Raw genomic sequence first — 16,019 nt, 5'->3', positions numbered from 1 at the left:
GTGAGAGAAAGGGAAGCCTTGTTGCTTCAAATGGCTTCCATGCAAGTAAAATTTTACTTTATAAGTACTTTTTTGCATGGTCTCAAAATAGATTCAGATATTTTTTCCTACCAGTTTTAACTTAATTTCCTGTGAAAAGTGAGGTTAGGTTTTTCCTTTCTATGATGCTTTAAATAAGTATTGTGTTTTGGATTCTGGCTTGATTAATGTTCTTCAAAGGAACAGCATAAACTTGTTTCTTTGAAGGTATATAATTTTCTAAGTATATCTAATTTCTATTCTTAGGGAAACCTTATATATAACTTCAATAAGTTGCAAAGATGATCTCAGAAAGCATATACATTCATAAACATACATATTCACATACAAAAACATATAACATTAAAACACATACATATACCCCACAAAAAATTATTATAGTTGTTTTTAGGACTACTTAAAGCCTATATTGAAGGAATCCCCTAATATATTATACAGGGAAATCTGGGCTATAGTTTTGCAAAAAGTTTCTGATCCTTACCTCACAATATATACCAAAAAAAAAGTCTAGATTTTTAAAGATTGAAGATTTAAAAACAAGTATATTAATATAATACAAAGAATAGTTAAGTGTTTTTATATAGGATATATAGATGGTTCCTTTGTATAGTATCTAAGGGAATATTTTTATGATCTCCAAATTAAGAAGCATTTTCTAAACTTAGAGAAAAATGAAAACAAATTTGATAACTATATTGCCTAAATATGAAAATCACTTAAACATCAAAAACAAGCAATAAGATGAAAAACAAGCTAAATACATTTGCCAGAAAAGGACAAAATGTTAACATGCTTGATAAATGAAAGAATTCATATGAATTCTCCAAAATTTACTATCACTTGATGAAATAATGGGTAAAAAAAATCAACAGATAATTCACATTATATGAAATATATAACTTGTTAATGGTACTAATAAACATAGTTTAAAAATTCTACTGCAATAATAATTAAGGAACGATACACTTTTTTTTTCTACCAAAAGATTTTAAAATACCGTAATAGTCAATATTAGGGAGAGTTCAGTAAGATGACCAGTTCTGTAGGGATTATATAGTGGTATGATCTCTCTAGAGAGCAATCTGACACTCTATCTCCATAGCCTTAATCTGGTTATACCCTTTGACACCTCCCCCACCAAATTCTATTAATAGAAATTTATCTGAATGAAATAATCAGAAATAGAGAAAATATTTATGTGCAAATATTGTTACTATGCTGTTATTATAATATTAATAAGTAAGAAATCCCATAAATCATGAATTTTTAAAAAACTATCCAATGAATCTTAATCTCTGTTATAGAAATCTTCATAAGAATACTAACTCTTAAAACATGAATATAATTTGAGAAGGGATAAAATTTCACATGGTTCTAAAAACCATGATGGATACCTTAGAATAAGTATCCCAGTAGAATATTGATAATCAAAAGACCAATGGGAGTTGGCTAGATAATTGCACATGGAGAGGGAGGACTTGGACATCCACATGACACAGAGTCTGGCTTCAGTGGTAAAAATTATACTGGAGTATATAGCATCATAACTTTATTCTGATGTCCATTCCTAAATAAAATCAAACTGTACTGATAAACAACTCTAAAACAATGGCTGACACCGAAAGGATAAATTACAGTAACAGAGATTGGGTTTGAGTTTACACTTTCCCATCATCAATAAGTGAATGGCTGGATTGGGGTTGCTTAAGTTTCTGATGAATACACAAACGTAGATTTCCATCGTACTGAATGATTTCTCTATTTCCAGATATATCATATGCACTCAATACATACAATGAGTCAACCAAATAAGGCCAAGTTATTTTTCCCTAGTCTTCTTAACAATGCATTTATTTCAGCATAATACACCAAATAGTTCAAACTATTGATTTATTTACTACATGACTGAAAACTTCCTGATCAATGCTTACCAAATACCAAATAAAATGGTATTGCTTTCAATACTGTCTTAGGAAAAGATAACACATTTTCAAATGATAACTTTTATTCTACTGATTGATAGGTAAGGAAAAAGGAGTAAAATATCATCATATCATGAATATCACTTGATTTCTGTATCACGTGTGTTATCTTAAATTGGTTAAGTCATTTAGTTCACATTAAAATTGAGACAATTTCCACTATATGTATTTCTTTAACTAAAGGACTAAACAACTTAATGGTTAAAAGAGTATATCTTACTTTTATCCTCAATATATTCATCCCAGTTAAACATGCTCACTGTCCTATTGAAAGTGGTACCGTTTCCATCCAATGAGTTATTAAAGAAGGAAGTGATGTTTATTTCAAAGGAAGAATTATCTGGGGGCCATTGCAAACATTTATTCCGCAGGTTGCCCATAAACAGCTGTAGTCCTATTAGTGCAAACACGCTCAGACAGAACACAGTCAGAATCATTACATCAGAGAGCTTCTTCACCGACTGGATCAGGGCCCCCACAATGGTCTTCAGGCCTATGAATAAAATCAGAGGGAGGAATGTCAATATACTATTCAACAGCTATGTTAACAACAAAAACATCATGAACTTGTCCTGGAAAATAAAGATGTCATGCAGAATGCCAACAATATTAGTTTAATGTTTGTGATTGAATAACATTTTCATGAAAAGCCTGTAGCTGGTGAAAATGAATGAAAGCAGAACTTGTATGTTCATTAGAAAACTGTGAATGGAAATGAACCAAAAGTATATTTCCAAATACCCCTTAGAGCAAAAGAAATGATTTTGTTATTCATGCTTAAACACCAACCTTGTGTAAATATTTTGCTTTTATTTGCAGATGTCTTACTCCTTAACCTCTTATTGATTTTAGAAAAATCTTTATGAATAGAGTAGTAAGAAATCTTGAAGTCAATGGATTATGAGGTTATATATTTGTGAATTCTGCAAGCCTGAGTATGGGTTAAAAAAGGAAGACATCTGAAAACTGAGCCCCATGCAGCACTCATGCTATCTCTTGCTCTTTCATTTATCTGCAGATAAGAACATCACCAGTTTTCGACCTCAATGGTCAAATTTGCATCAGTCTGAACGCCTCATAGTTTAGCTTCTATGCGGAAAGCTTGATGTTACAGGATGCAAACCATGTAGCCTGTTACTGCAAATGCCTCATGCAAAGACCTGTTAAACTCAAAGGCTGATTTAGAACAGTTTTAAAGAAAGCAAGAAGTAAAAGCAAAGAATCAAACCCATCCAAAATATGATGTCCTGATTCTTGCTTTTTTACATATTTCTTTGCAAAGTGTGACAAGCAAAAGGCTTATGCACAAAAGCTGTGATTGTAGCACCAATGCAGTAAAGTCAGCCTCGGTGTTTAACCTAGCTCTCACCTGGAATGACTGAAATTGTTTTCAGTGCTCGGAGAACTCTGAATGTTCTCAACGCTGAGACATTGCCCAGGTCCACAAACTCTGTCACATATCTGTAATAGGGAGTTCACACACAACACAATAACAAAACACAAGAAACAGTTGGAGATATAAGGGGCCTACCACCTTATACCAGTTTCTTCTTACCTGGAATTACAGAAATAGTTTTCAAAGCTCTCAAGACTCTGAAAGTTCGAAGAGCTGAAACATTGCCTAGGTTTACAAATTCTGTTACATACCTGTAGAATTAAATCAGAGTTATTCAGAATTTAGGGAAATCTAAGTCTATGTTGGTCTTTCATCAAGACCTTTTCAACTTCAATGACCATTGCCATCAGATTTCCCAATTAAGAGAAAAATGGCATTGTTTTCAATCATAGTCTATGTGACTTGAGAAACTTCATTTTACTACTTTATAGTGCTAATTGAATCCAAAGTTATAAAATTAACTACTAGATTCCTAATTTTTCCAAAGTGCATCATTTGATTAGAAGAAAAATATTCTAAGTTCACACGATAACTAAGAAAAATGCTTGATCTGTCAAGGGAAGCCACTGAGGAGAAATACAGCATAGGCTCCCACCAGTGATTTATTATTCCAGGATGGAAAATGTATGAAGATACTCACGCAAAAGTAATGACTGTGAAATCCAACCAATTCCATGGATCCCGCAGAAATGTGAAATCTTCTAAGCAAAAGCCCCTTGCAAGTATTTTTATAAGTGATTCAAAAGTATAAATTCCTGTAAAGGTGTACCTGAGAGGAAATAGCCAAGCCCACATTAAAGATGTAGTAGGTAATTGACAAGTACATGTCTTAAAGGAAACTTAACGACAACAACAAAAAATTAGAAGCTTCTGTACGGGTCTGTACTGGCCTCCCCGTGATGTGAGCTTAGGAAGAGTTTAAGGCAAAAGAAACATTACATTCTGAAAGACATTCTCATTAACTATAAGTAAATAAGCATTGTATTTGCTACATTAACTAATTTGAAGGCCCAAATAATATGGATCTATATGATGATATTACCTGAAATACACTAGCTTTCAGTCTGATTTAAGCAAATAGGTATTAACCTCCAAATTAATGAAGCATTGTGTTTAATAAAATATGTGTCATTAAGAGCCATGAAATATATATTAATAAAACAGCAAGGTAATAGCCGGGGCGCTTAGGTGGCTCAGTTGATTAAGCTCTTGATTTCGGCTCAGGTCATGATCTTAGGGTTGTGAGACTGAGCCCCTCATCAGGCTCTGCGGTCAGTGGGGAGTCTGCTTGAGGATTTTCTCTCCCTCTGCCCCTCCCCCCGCTCTCTCTAGCTCTGTCTTCCGCTCTCTAAAATAAATAAATAAATCTTTAAAAAAAAAAGGTGATAGCCATGAGAAAAAGAACATACAAGCTAAGTATAACTTTTATCATTGGATATTAGTAATCACTGATAATATTCAAAAGACTGGGAGACCCACAAGGAAGATAAAGGACTACAAATATTGGCAGTTAAACAAGTGCAGGGATTTGAGCTAATGAATGAGCCACTGCAAGCTTTGTCCTATGGGAAATTAGTGGTTGAAATGATTGTTTAAACTTGTCTGGTGTAGAGTGGCTGGTTTGATTTGCTAAAGAAAGTGACAGGGTCTCAAGATAGTAAATTTGAAATACAAGGGATAACAACATTGAAAGATACTTTTTATTTTCTACTTACTCCACATTCTTTGTCCAGTCTGGAGGGTTACTCATGGTCATAAATACACAGTTGGTGAGAATAGTGCACATAATGAGCACATTGAATAAAGTAGAAGAGTATCGTCAAGGAAGACAAAAATTCAACCGGAAAATCTCACTTTTATGCCCACCATGCCTTTTACACCCTGAAGCGTAGAATTTTTATGCTCTTACTATTTTAGTCTTGAGTCCATCTTTTCCACTTCTGCAATTCAACAACCACATATTTAGGCCATGTCAGGTGAAGCCCTCAACTATTTTGAGGCCATTTAGGTGTTTCTTAGTAATTTAACATAAAGAGAGGGGTTCATTGGTAAATAATTTATCAATTTAAGTTTTTTAAATGACAGATTTACCTCAACAACTGAAGTGCAAGTTCAGCATGTCTGTAAACTATGACAAAAATTGAACAAAAGAATTTAAGTGATTACTTAAATGCATTATAATTCTATTCTAAGGATCATTCTGGCAGAATGTTTTTAATATGATTCTTTCTGCATGGAGTGTATAATATACAGTAATTGCTCATAAAATTTTGAATAGTAAGAAAAGATGGCAGGTATTAGTGATGGCATTTTTTGGGTGTGTAACTGTGGCCAAATTACTTATTAATGTACCTAAGATTTGGTTTAACTCACTATAAAAGTGAGAAAAAAATAACCATTTCACAGGATTGCTGTGAGGATCAAATTAGTTAAAATACACAAAAGCTCCTACACTTAATGTGCCTGGTAAAGAAAAGATGCTCAAAAAATCACCTTCCTAACTTCCTGAATCATAGAGAACATTCCTTATAACAAACATCTGGTTTGTGTCGCTGCACCCACTTTGCCTTTGTAGACACAGCCAAGGCTCTTCACTTTCCTTTATTGAAAAACAACAAAAATTGAGAAAATATTTGGTAGTCAGATAATTAAAATGACTTCCATAGTTAAGGAAAAGCATAAGAAAAATTCAGTTGCAATTATGTAAAATGACAACCTTTATCGATGTAAACTTAGACACAATGATAAAAATCCCAGAAACTGAGTAGATGCTGTTCATAACCCTCTTATTCTTAATTTTTATTATAAATTTTCATATTACTTGTACATAACAAAACAGTAACGTGATTGTAAGCACAGTAAAATAGGACAGTGAGTAGCCAATGTTCCATTAATCTATAATGGAAGTTTCTTTGCACTTAACAACTGCCGTTAGACAAAGCCCTAATTCATTTCTCGTTTTTACTAACAGTGATATCAGGCATGTGCTTAATTCTCAGCTTGTTCAAATGTATCCACATTAAAAACAGTCCTAAGTGAATGATGTGGATCAGCCACGTGAGGGCACTAGAACCTAGAGAACACTTTAGAAAAACATCATTTCAAAGAAGAAACACCTACTTTTCCTTAATTGCTAGAAATAAACAAAAAGTAAAATAAATGTAAGATGATTGCTATTAGTATATAAAACTAGACCTGTGTCTGCTAGCTTGCTAGGTCCTACGGGAGAAAACAACTCCTTTTGTCAGATTGGTATCATTCTAAATTTATGGTTGTGAATCTGGCCAGTCCTCTACACAGTCTTGTATTTCTCACTTAGCTCCATCTCCGACCCTCTGCAAAGACAATTCCAAACATTCTCCAATCTCCTCCTACCTTTAACCCTCTTCCTCCTTCCCTCCCCACCTGATGCTGATGTCCTTATTTCCTACTTCACTGAGAGAATAGATAGCATCAGACTGCCAGATCTCTATTTCTCACCCCAAGCTGATAAACTTCTCTGGGGGCTTCTGGACCTATCCTTTCTTCCTTCCTGTTTCAATGGGGAAAGTTTTCAATGCCCCCACTCATACTCTGGACACCTTCTTTCCAGAATACTTCAGAAATCTCTTATCTCTTTTTTCTTTTATCTTTATTATCTCCCACCCTATTGGGAGCTTCCTATCAAAAGCTTACTAGCTATTCTTTCTAAAGATGGCAGACTTTTCATATTTTGTCAATAAACAATATTTGGCAGTTTTGTTCTTACTTGACTTGCTCTCTTGGCAGTATTCAGGAAGGAAAATTCTTCCCTCTTTCATTAAGTTTTCTTCCCTTTCCTTTATTGAAATCCTAATTCTCTGGTTACCTCATGCCTCACTGGCAACAACAATTTCTTTGCATCCTTTGAAATGCAGCAATTCCTTTTTGAAAAGGAGACAGGATATCTCAGCCATTTCCCCCCTCTCCTGCTATATTCATCCTAGTAGAGTTCATCAACAAACATAGGTTTAAGTGTCATTTATGTATCCACCATCTCAACTACTTGTCTCCAGGTTAGACGCCTCTTCTGAACTCTACACAGTCAAGTGTTTAAATGGCATCTAGTCCTGGGTTTTTCTCTCTCCGTAAACCTCTACATCCAGTTTAGCACTAAATATTGTCAAGTGTACCTTGCTGTCGCTGGATTCAGGGCACTTTTGCATCCCCACATCACCACACAGTCCGATGCCACCAAGTATAAGTTAGATTATTATAGTTTCCTCCAAACTGATCTTTCTGAATCTATGTTTAGTTCTTTTCAATACATTCTGCATATTGTGCTAAAGTGACCTGTGTAAATGTAATTCAGATGATTTCAATAGTTTTCCACTATTCTTAGGATGATGATCAAATGTCTTAACACAGTCTAGATTCCAGAAGGTCTGACCCCTGTCTGCTCCTCTAGTTTTGCATTCTTTATTTATTTATTGTATTCTTCACTCTTAATTGCACTCTCCCATGATACTGTATTTGTTTTAGATCATCTAATGACATATTCTCTTTCTCAAATAAGGGTCTTTGCAAATACCACCTCTTCTCCCTGGAAATGCTCTCTACTACACTATAGTCAACTCATACTTGTTCTTTAGTACTTATTTTTAAAAAGATTTCTAGTAGAAAGTTATTTACCATAGTACCTCACCTGTTTAGGTCTACCAGTTATATATTCCCATAGCATTTTATATTATTCTACCAATGATTAATTTTAATGCCAACCTTTTCTTCCACTAGACTGTCAACTTTGTGGGGGCAGACACCACGGCTGTAGTGCTCACCACTAAATTCTGGCCATTTTGCACAGTCAGTGGACTACTGAATGAAATAAATTTTGCAACTCATTTATTACTAAACAGAATAATATTTTTCCTTTATAATGATTTTTGATGATGTATTGATACGATATGGGATAAAAATACAGCATGAAATTTGTCTTCATGTATATTGAGTACACAAGTTTCTACACTTTGTTTTTTGAAAGAGAGTACAGAAGGCAAACATAGGTGGAAATTAATAGCCTCATGGGATTTATGTCACATAATGATCTGAGTCATGGTTTTATGACCCTTAAAAAATATTTACTCTTTATAATGGTAGAATTTAATTATATACAATGAAAATATAAATTTCAATATTATTAGACAATAGAAAGAGTGATTATTGTCTCATAAATCACAATTAATAAAGCATTTATGCTCAGACAAGAGTTTTCCACATTGCATGACTATCCTCTTAATAATAAAAAAATACACTTAAGTTAAAGATCCTGAGAGGCACTCAGGAAAAGAAAGCAAATAAAACTATTTTGCTTTTAAAACAAAATAAAAGATAACTAGAATTAGGTTTTCTGCTTTTGACTTAATAGGTATCTCTAAATAGGGGGTATATCAGAATTCATCAATTTTTAAAAATCGCTGTGGATTAATTTCATCAGTCACATACTTTTTAAACTCCTGGCATTTAGTGAGTGACTTTTTATAAGGTTACAGATAATCATAATAAATATACAGATATTAAAAAATGTAGGTATGTTGAAAAAGTATAGAAACTCTACATCAAGGCAGATTTCAAGGGGAAGAACTAGTAATAAAAAGTGTAAATCCTACATTATTTTCTAAATATATAGGCCAAGACATCAACAAAGTATATTTTTAAAAGAATAATGTATCCCAGAACAATATTTCCTTAAAAGCCTTGATATATAAAATATATATAAAATATATATAAAATATATATAAATATATATAAAATATATATAAAATATATATAAAATATATATAAAATATAATAGAGGCTGACTAACCTTAAATAATTTCAGGAAAAAATTGATCCTTTTAATTTATTAATTTATTTATACCAGGTAAAATGTGTTAACCTTTGATTGATACTGCCAGTTGCCAAATCTAAAATATTTTATGGTTTCACTCATTTGTGGAACATAAGGAATAGCGGGGAGATCAGCAGGAGAAGGAAGGGAAGAATGAAGGGGGGGTAAACAGAAGAGGGAATGAACCACAAGAGACTATTGGACTCTGGGAAGCAAACTGAGGGTTTCAGAGGGGAGAGGGGTGGGGGGAAGGGCTAGCCCGGTGGTGGGTATTAAGGAGGGCATGTATTGCATGGAGCACAGGTGTTACACGCAAACAATGAATCATGGAACACTACATCAAAAACTAGGGATGTACTGTATGGTGACTAACATAACATAATAAAAAAATTATTATAAAAAAAACTAATGATGTACTGTATGGTGACTAACGTATCATAATAAATAAAAAAATATTTTCTGTGTGTATATGATGAAAAGAAACCCCCAAGTTTGTACTGAATATGGCTTATGTACCCTTTGACATGGAACCTGAATATTTAAAATACTGGCTCACCTAGCCCTAGCTCTATATAGATAGAATGGAGAAACGTGAGCTTTAAAGCACTGAAGGACAGACGAGATGGATCCTTTACCAACCACATGGGTTTCAGCAAGTTGCTTAATTCTTGGATGTTCAGTTTTCTTATGTAAATACAGTACTAATGCTCTCCTTAGAGGATACAGCTACTTTTATTACTACTAATCATTTGCTTATTGAATATAAAGTGTAGGGCATTTCTTTATTATTCTTAAAGAAGGGAAAGTCATTGTTTGTGAGTCTGTTCAGGGACTTTGTAATGTTATATAATATCCAGAGATGTTGCAGAGGAGTTTTTAACGCTAAACCAGAGGGGAAACACAGTTTAATGTTAGAGTTTTGTTTTGTTTTCTTAACATAAAAATGAAAAATTCAAAGCAGAGTTGGATAGGCCTCTTGCTACATGTCAGTGCATATTTCTAAGCTAGCAGAAATACTAACTAAAGGTCACATATATACTTTTAACTCTTGAGTTGTTTCATTCTATGATTAACCATCTTCCTAACTATGTGTTAATGCATGATAACTTTTGAGCATTAAAAGCAGGGGAAATGGAAATCATAAGTTGTTCCCCCTCCTCTCTTACAGGCCTACATAGTTCTTTTCAGGGAAAACCATAACTTTTTTTTTTTTAATTTCTACGTGGATACCATATAATTTTGGAACGAGCTAAAAAGCCTACTTCTTATTTAATGAATTAGCAAGTTGGAGCCACTGAAGATAACCTTTGGAATGCATACAGACAGCGATATTGGCAAGGCACCTAGTACATTATACCTGAGAGTTTCCTTCTGTTGGGTGGAAAATGCAAAGAGCACTGGGCTGAGAATGAGAAGACCTGGTCTGACTGGGGCGCCTGGGTGGCTCAGTCTTTAAGCGTCTGCCTTCAGCTCAGCGCCTGATCCCAGGGTCCCTGCTCCGCTGGAAGTCTGCTTCTTCCTCTCCCACTCCTCCCGCTTGTGTTCCCTCTCTCATTAGCTGTCTCTCTCTCTGTCAAATAAATAAATGAAATCTTAAAAAAAAAAAAAAAGAAGAAGACCTGGTCTGAAGTTTTAGATCTCCCACTGATAAAAAATGTGGCCTTAGAAAGGGAGTAAACATGTCTGGGACTTAATTAAATCGTCTGCAAAATGAGAAGGTTGCACAATCACATTGTGTTTTAGTCACTGACAGCTCCAAACTCTGGTGCCATATAAACATTTTCTTTGCAATGTGAAGCTTGGAGAAAGCAGTGATTATACAGAATTCATTGTGGAATTCCTTAACAATACAAGAGTTTTCCTTTACTAACCTTGCAGCAGTTGCTGCTAGAATTGTAGCTACGACAACCAACAGCAGCTATCATAGCAACCATTTATCAAGTGCCTACTAGGTATTAGTCATGATGCTAGGTACTTATCATACATTTTATTATTATTAGTGTATAAATTTTGATTCCAATTTTATAGATGGAGAAACTGAGATTCAAAAACAGTTGTAATACCTTGGCCCAAGGTCATAGAGCAATAGGTAAATCTCAGAGGTGGGGTGTGAATCCAGGTTTTCTGATACCAAAAGCTATTTTTCATTTTCCTACTCTGGGTGAATGACAGGCAGTCTGCACTAGTTGTGTGATCTGGAGTGTTGCATATCTTTCTTATGACTTTAAATACCATCTAAATATTGATGTCTCCCAAAGTTTTATCTCCAGCCCAACCCTTTCCTGAACTCCAGACTTGCATTTCCACCCAAGTACTCAGCTCCTCCACTGAATGTCTAAGAGCCCTCTCAAAAACACATTCAAATCTAATTCAATTGCTCAGAAAATCCTGTCACCTCTTCTGCAAAATACATCTAAGTTCAATGCCATTTTGCCACCCTCATTGTTTCTACCACAGTCCAAGCCACTAGCATCCCTTGCCTTCATAATGGCAGGAGGACCCCAACCAATCTTGCTCCCAACCTTTCCCTCCATGCAGTCCATTCTCCACACAGCAGCCAGAGTGGTTTTTATAAAATGTGAGTTGGGTTATGATATTCTTCCGCTGGAAATCCTTCAACCGTCACTCTGCATCTCATTCAGAGTGACTTTGGTGTCCTCATTGTGGCCTACAACTGCAGCCCCTGCCCTCCACTCTCATTGACCTCATATCCTACTACACCCTGCCTTCCCCACTTCGCCCCATCACTCTGGACTCCTTGCTGATTCTCCCTGCTGAACACACCAGTTGTACTTCTATCTTTATACTCTGCCTTCACATTTGCTATTCTCCTTACACTTAACTTTTCCCTAGATTTCCATGTCTCACTCTCTCCCTTCCTTCCGATCTCTACTCAGATGCTATCTTTTTAGGGAAGACTTCTCTGATCTAAAATAGTACCTTGCTATTCTTCTCTTTTTACACAGCTTTATTTTTCTTAATATCTCTTATCACTAGTTGACATTGGATTTATTTTTCTCATCTTTCTCCTCTCAAACACATACACATACATGAACGTAACTACATGAAAGCAGGAATTCTGTTTTGTTCAGTGTTGCATCCTAATGCCTAGAACACCTGCCATATATTAGGTACTTAATACATATTTGCAAATGAACGAGTAATGAGTAACAAATGCAAAATAAGGTGGAATATGTACATTAAGCTAAAATAATAAAAACTGACATGAAACACTTTTAAAACTCTGATAAGGAATTTTAGGAATATGGATCATTTTTAACTTGTTTATTATCTAGAAAATATAGCCATATTTTATTTAACTAGCAAAACAAGATACTAGGCATATCAAAAGCATTTTCAGCTTTCAAAATACACCCTGGCACAAATATAGTATGCATAAGTATAACTTCTCATTCTGCCAAAGTCAAGAAACAAAGCTAATTTGATATTCAACAGTTCCTAATGAAGATAACAGCTCTTTAAGAAACAAGACAGGATTTTCTTTGGAAATAGAGATATTAGTCTAGGCCTAAAATATAAATTTCTTTATTGCGAATAGGCATTTTCTGGTTTTTAAATTAATGATAATAAATACACAATGACCTCCTAACTATGTCCAAACCTGCCATTACCATCTCCAAGCATTTTAACCTTACAGCAAAAGGCACGTGCTTGAAGTCAGAAAACCAGGATTTGAGCGTAGGGCTTGTGTTGAGAAGAATAAAAGACAAACTCACTAGCAGAATCACTTGCAAACCCTGCAGTATTATACACATCAAATTTACTAGGCATTTCCATCAAGCATGCCACTATCGCCAAAAGACTAAAGAATTTATTTATCTTAGACTTTTGGTCCACTTGCTTTTTCTATTCTTATATCTTTACTCCAAGATGAAATATCCGAAATATAGTATTTTAATTCAAGAAATTAGAGATTTTTAAAAATCTTTTTTCTACATTGGAAGAAATTGTGGCTTATCAGCCATTTGTAAGCGTCTTATCACTCACTTTAGCAAATCTTAATAGGTTTACCTGGCTGCTTTCACATAATTCACATCACTACAGGCCTCCAAACAACTCTGCCCTTTGAAGATTTTCTTTCTTCTGGGGAGCAAGTGCAAACCCTCAAATTCAAGTTGTCTCAGTTTCCAGGGAGCCCCCACCATAAACTATGTCCTTAATGCCTGGATCCTCTAATCAAAACTTCTAAAACTGTCCTTGTCCTCTACAACTGGGTGTCTCTTTTCTCAAAGGGTCTTAAATTAGGACCCATGGGTTCCCTAACTTCCTAGGATTTTCTGGAGTGAGATGATGGCTTTCGTGACATTTTCTAAAAATTATACGATCTCCACACAAAAGGTTTAAAATAAAAACTTTTTTTCTTTAATATTAGCTTTCTTAATTTCATCCTATCACTCAGATTCAGGACAAAATAGTTTTTTCTGACCTATTCAGACCTCCCATTTTGTTACTTGTTTTGCTTCTAATTTTCTAACCTCTGGCTCATTAGTCACTTATTTATTCAATGCATACTCTCCTAGTTATCTACTCTTAACAGAGTGTTGGACATAAGTTTGAGTTTTCACATAATTTCATATAAACTAAAGTTTACATATAGGGTATACAGTTATCTGATAATATAATAAACAATTTATGGAAAGATTTATTTAGTGCAAAGATTACAAATATCCAAAACATAATAATAGACCATAATTTATAATTCAGGAGACTCAAGTCTAAATCTCAACTTTATTATTCATTTCTAATGCTAACTTAAAGACCTTTATACCCCATACAATTGGCTTCTCTTTCTTGAAAAATAGAAATAAGGGAATGTTATTCCTTTAGATAATTCACAAAAAAATTATTAAATCTTAAAGCATAAAAGAATAACGAATTAAAATATGCTGACATCTATGCAAAGGACATAGGGGAGGAAGAGGAATAAACTAGATGTCAAAGGGAGACTGAATTCTAGAATGTCATGCTTCTGAAAACTTCATTTACCATACTGCCTGGCAAGTCTGGGGACATGATTTACAGCCCCTCCACCCAGAACTGAAATGAGTTCCCTGTACTAAGCTTATCCCCCATCTTGAATTCCTCACTTTATCTAATTCAAATATTTTCCTGGACTACTGGAAGAAGTAGGCTTTTACACTGAAAGTCTTACCATGTCATAGAATCCCTGGACTGATCATGGAATCCCAGGCAATGACTCTTTCTAAAGAAGAAACTACATTAAAAGTTGCCCTGAGATTCTGCTTAGATTTCAGTTTCCCCTTCAGGGACCTTACCTCTGGTTCCTGATGCGTATCAATCCTCATCCCAAGGTTTAAGTGTTCTTTCTGTAAATGCCCCTGCCTGGCACAGCCCCAGTATTTCAAACCTTTGCTTCTTTGGTTTTCCCAGGGCTGGCTGTCAGTCAGACCACTGTCCTTCACCTAAAATAAAACCTCTCATTCACAACTACTCTATTTAACTTCTAGGAGTAAATCAAATTACCATCTCCCACCAAGGTGTCATCAATCTAATTTCTAGGAAGTTGTTACTTCAATAAGGAGAATGAAGAATAAAATGAGGATGTATATGGCTTGACAGACAATAAGCCTTTGGAGAGAGACAGTTGTAGCAGAATCTTTGACTTGAATGAAACACAGGAACAAGTGAGAAAGAAAAGGAAGGAAGGAAGGAAGAAGGAAGAAAGAAGGAAGGAAAGAAGGAGAGAGGAAGAGAGAGAGAGGGAGGGAGGGAAAGAAAGAAAGAAAAAAGAAAGAAAAGAGGAAAGAAAAGGAAAGAAAGAAAAGAAAAGAAAGAAAAAAAGGACAGAGGAAGGAAGGAAAGGAGGGAGGGAAAGAGAAGAGAAAATAAAAGCAAAAGAAAGGGAAAAAAGAAAAAGAAAGAAAGAAAATAGAAAATCAGTGGGATACTGTTGGGGGAAAAATTGGAGAGAGATCTGAAAGGCTAGTGTGTATACAATCATAACTGTGAGCATTTACTCACTCAAAGCTTTCAAATGCTGAAATAAAAAGCAGAAAGTTGTACAACTCAGATCAAAAAGATATAAAATCATGCAATTCAGATCATGTACATATTTTCCAAACGTGAAAGCAGTAAGGAAATTAGCTCATGGCGATGGCGTTCATCCATTGCAAAACATTGTAAAATATGAAGACGTGTGAAAGGAGAGCCTGGTAACATGATCAATATTAACGAAGAAGTCTTAGATGTACAGCAATTCAGAAGGAAGCAGAAAAGGACAGAAGAAAGAAAGAAGCAGTGAGTCAGGAAGAGGGGAACTACTAGAAGATGAAGAAAAGGGGTTCACTTACCAATGATCCCATTTGCAATATGCTAATTGTTCAGTAAGAGGAAAGAAAAAAAAAGAGCACATAACATTGCCAATCACATATATTTTTTAAAAAAATTCCCAGATCAATAATTCAAAGAACAAAATCATAATCATAATAAGCAACTATTTGAAAAAAGGATATGAATGTACCAAAATCTTAATAGCTAATTTTCTAATAGGGTTGAAGGGAGTTAAAATGTACAGGGCAGGGGTGGCACTGAATCGAGAGATTGCTTTCCCTTTATTCAATACTATAAACGTCTGAAAAAGAAAACACAACACATAAAACAGAATTTAGGATCTTAATATTAAAATCAAGAACATTTTAAGAGAAAGGTGAGACCATCATTTAAAATTTTGCCTTAGAAAATACTATAGTAATACACTAATTACCAACATACGGCA

The 16,019-nt window shown here is 34.6% G+C and overlaps 1 protein-coding gene across 1 annotated transcript in view; it reads right to left on the bottom strand.

The window, feature by feature from the left end:
- The window catches only part of LOC100484218 (sodium channel protein type 2 subunit alpha), an 84,485-nt gene that overhangs the window by 65,696 nt on the left and 2,770 nt on the right, over positions 1–16,019 (bottom strand). Inside the window, 5 exon segments of the mRNA XM_034654667.1 lie at positions 2,242–2,514; positions 3,577–3,668; positions 4,058–4,186; positions 5,133–5,222; positions 15,757–15,875. Coding sequence (XP_034510558.1) covers positions 2,242–2,514; positions 3,577–3,668; positions 4,058–4,186; positions 5,133–5,222; positions 15,757–15,875 — 703 coding nt within the window.

Source organism: Ailuropoda melanoleuca, chromosome 2 (assembly GCF_002007445.2).
Source record: "Ailuropoda melanoleuca isolate Jingjing chromosome 2, ASM200744v2, whole genome shotgun sequence".
In the NCBI taxonomy this organism is placed as follows: domain Eukaryota; kingdom Metazoa; phylum Chordata; class Mammalia; order Carnivora; family Ursidae; genus Ailuropoda; species Ailuropoda melanoleuca.
This window is presented reverse-complemented; position numbering and strand designations above follow the sequence as displayed.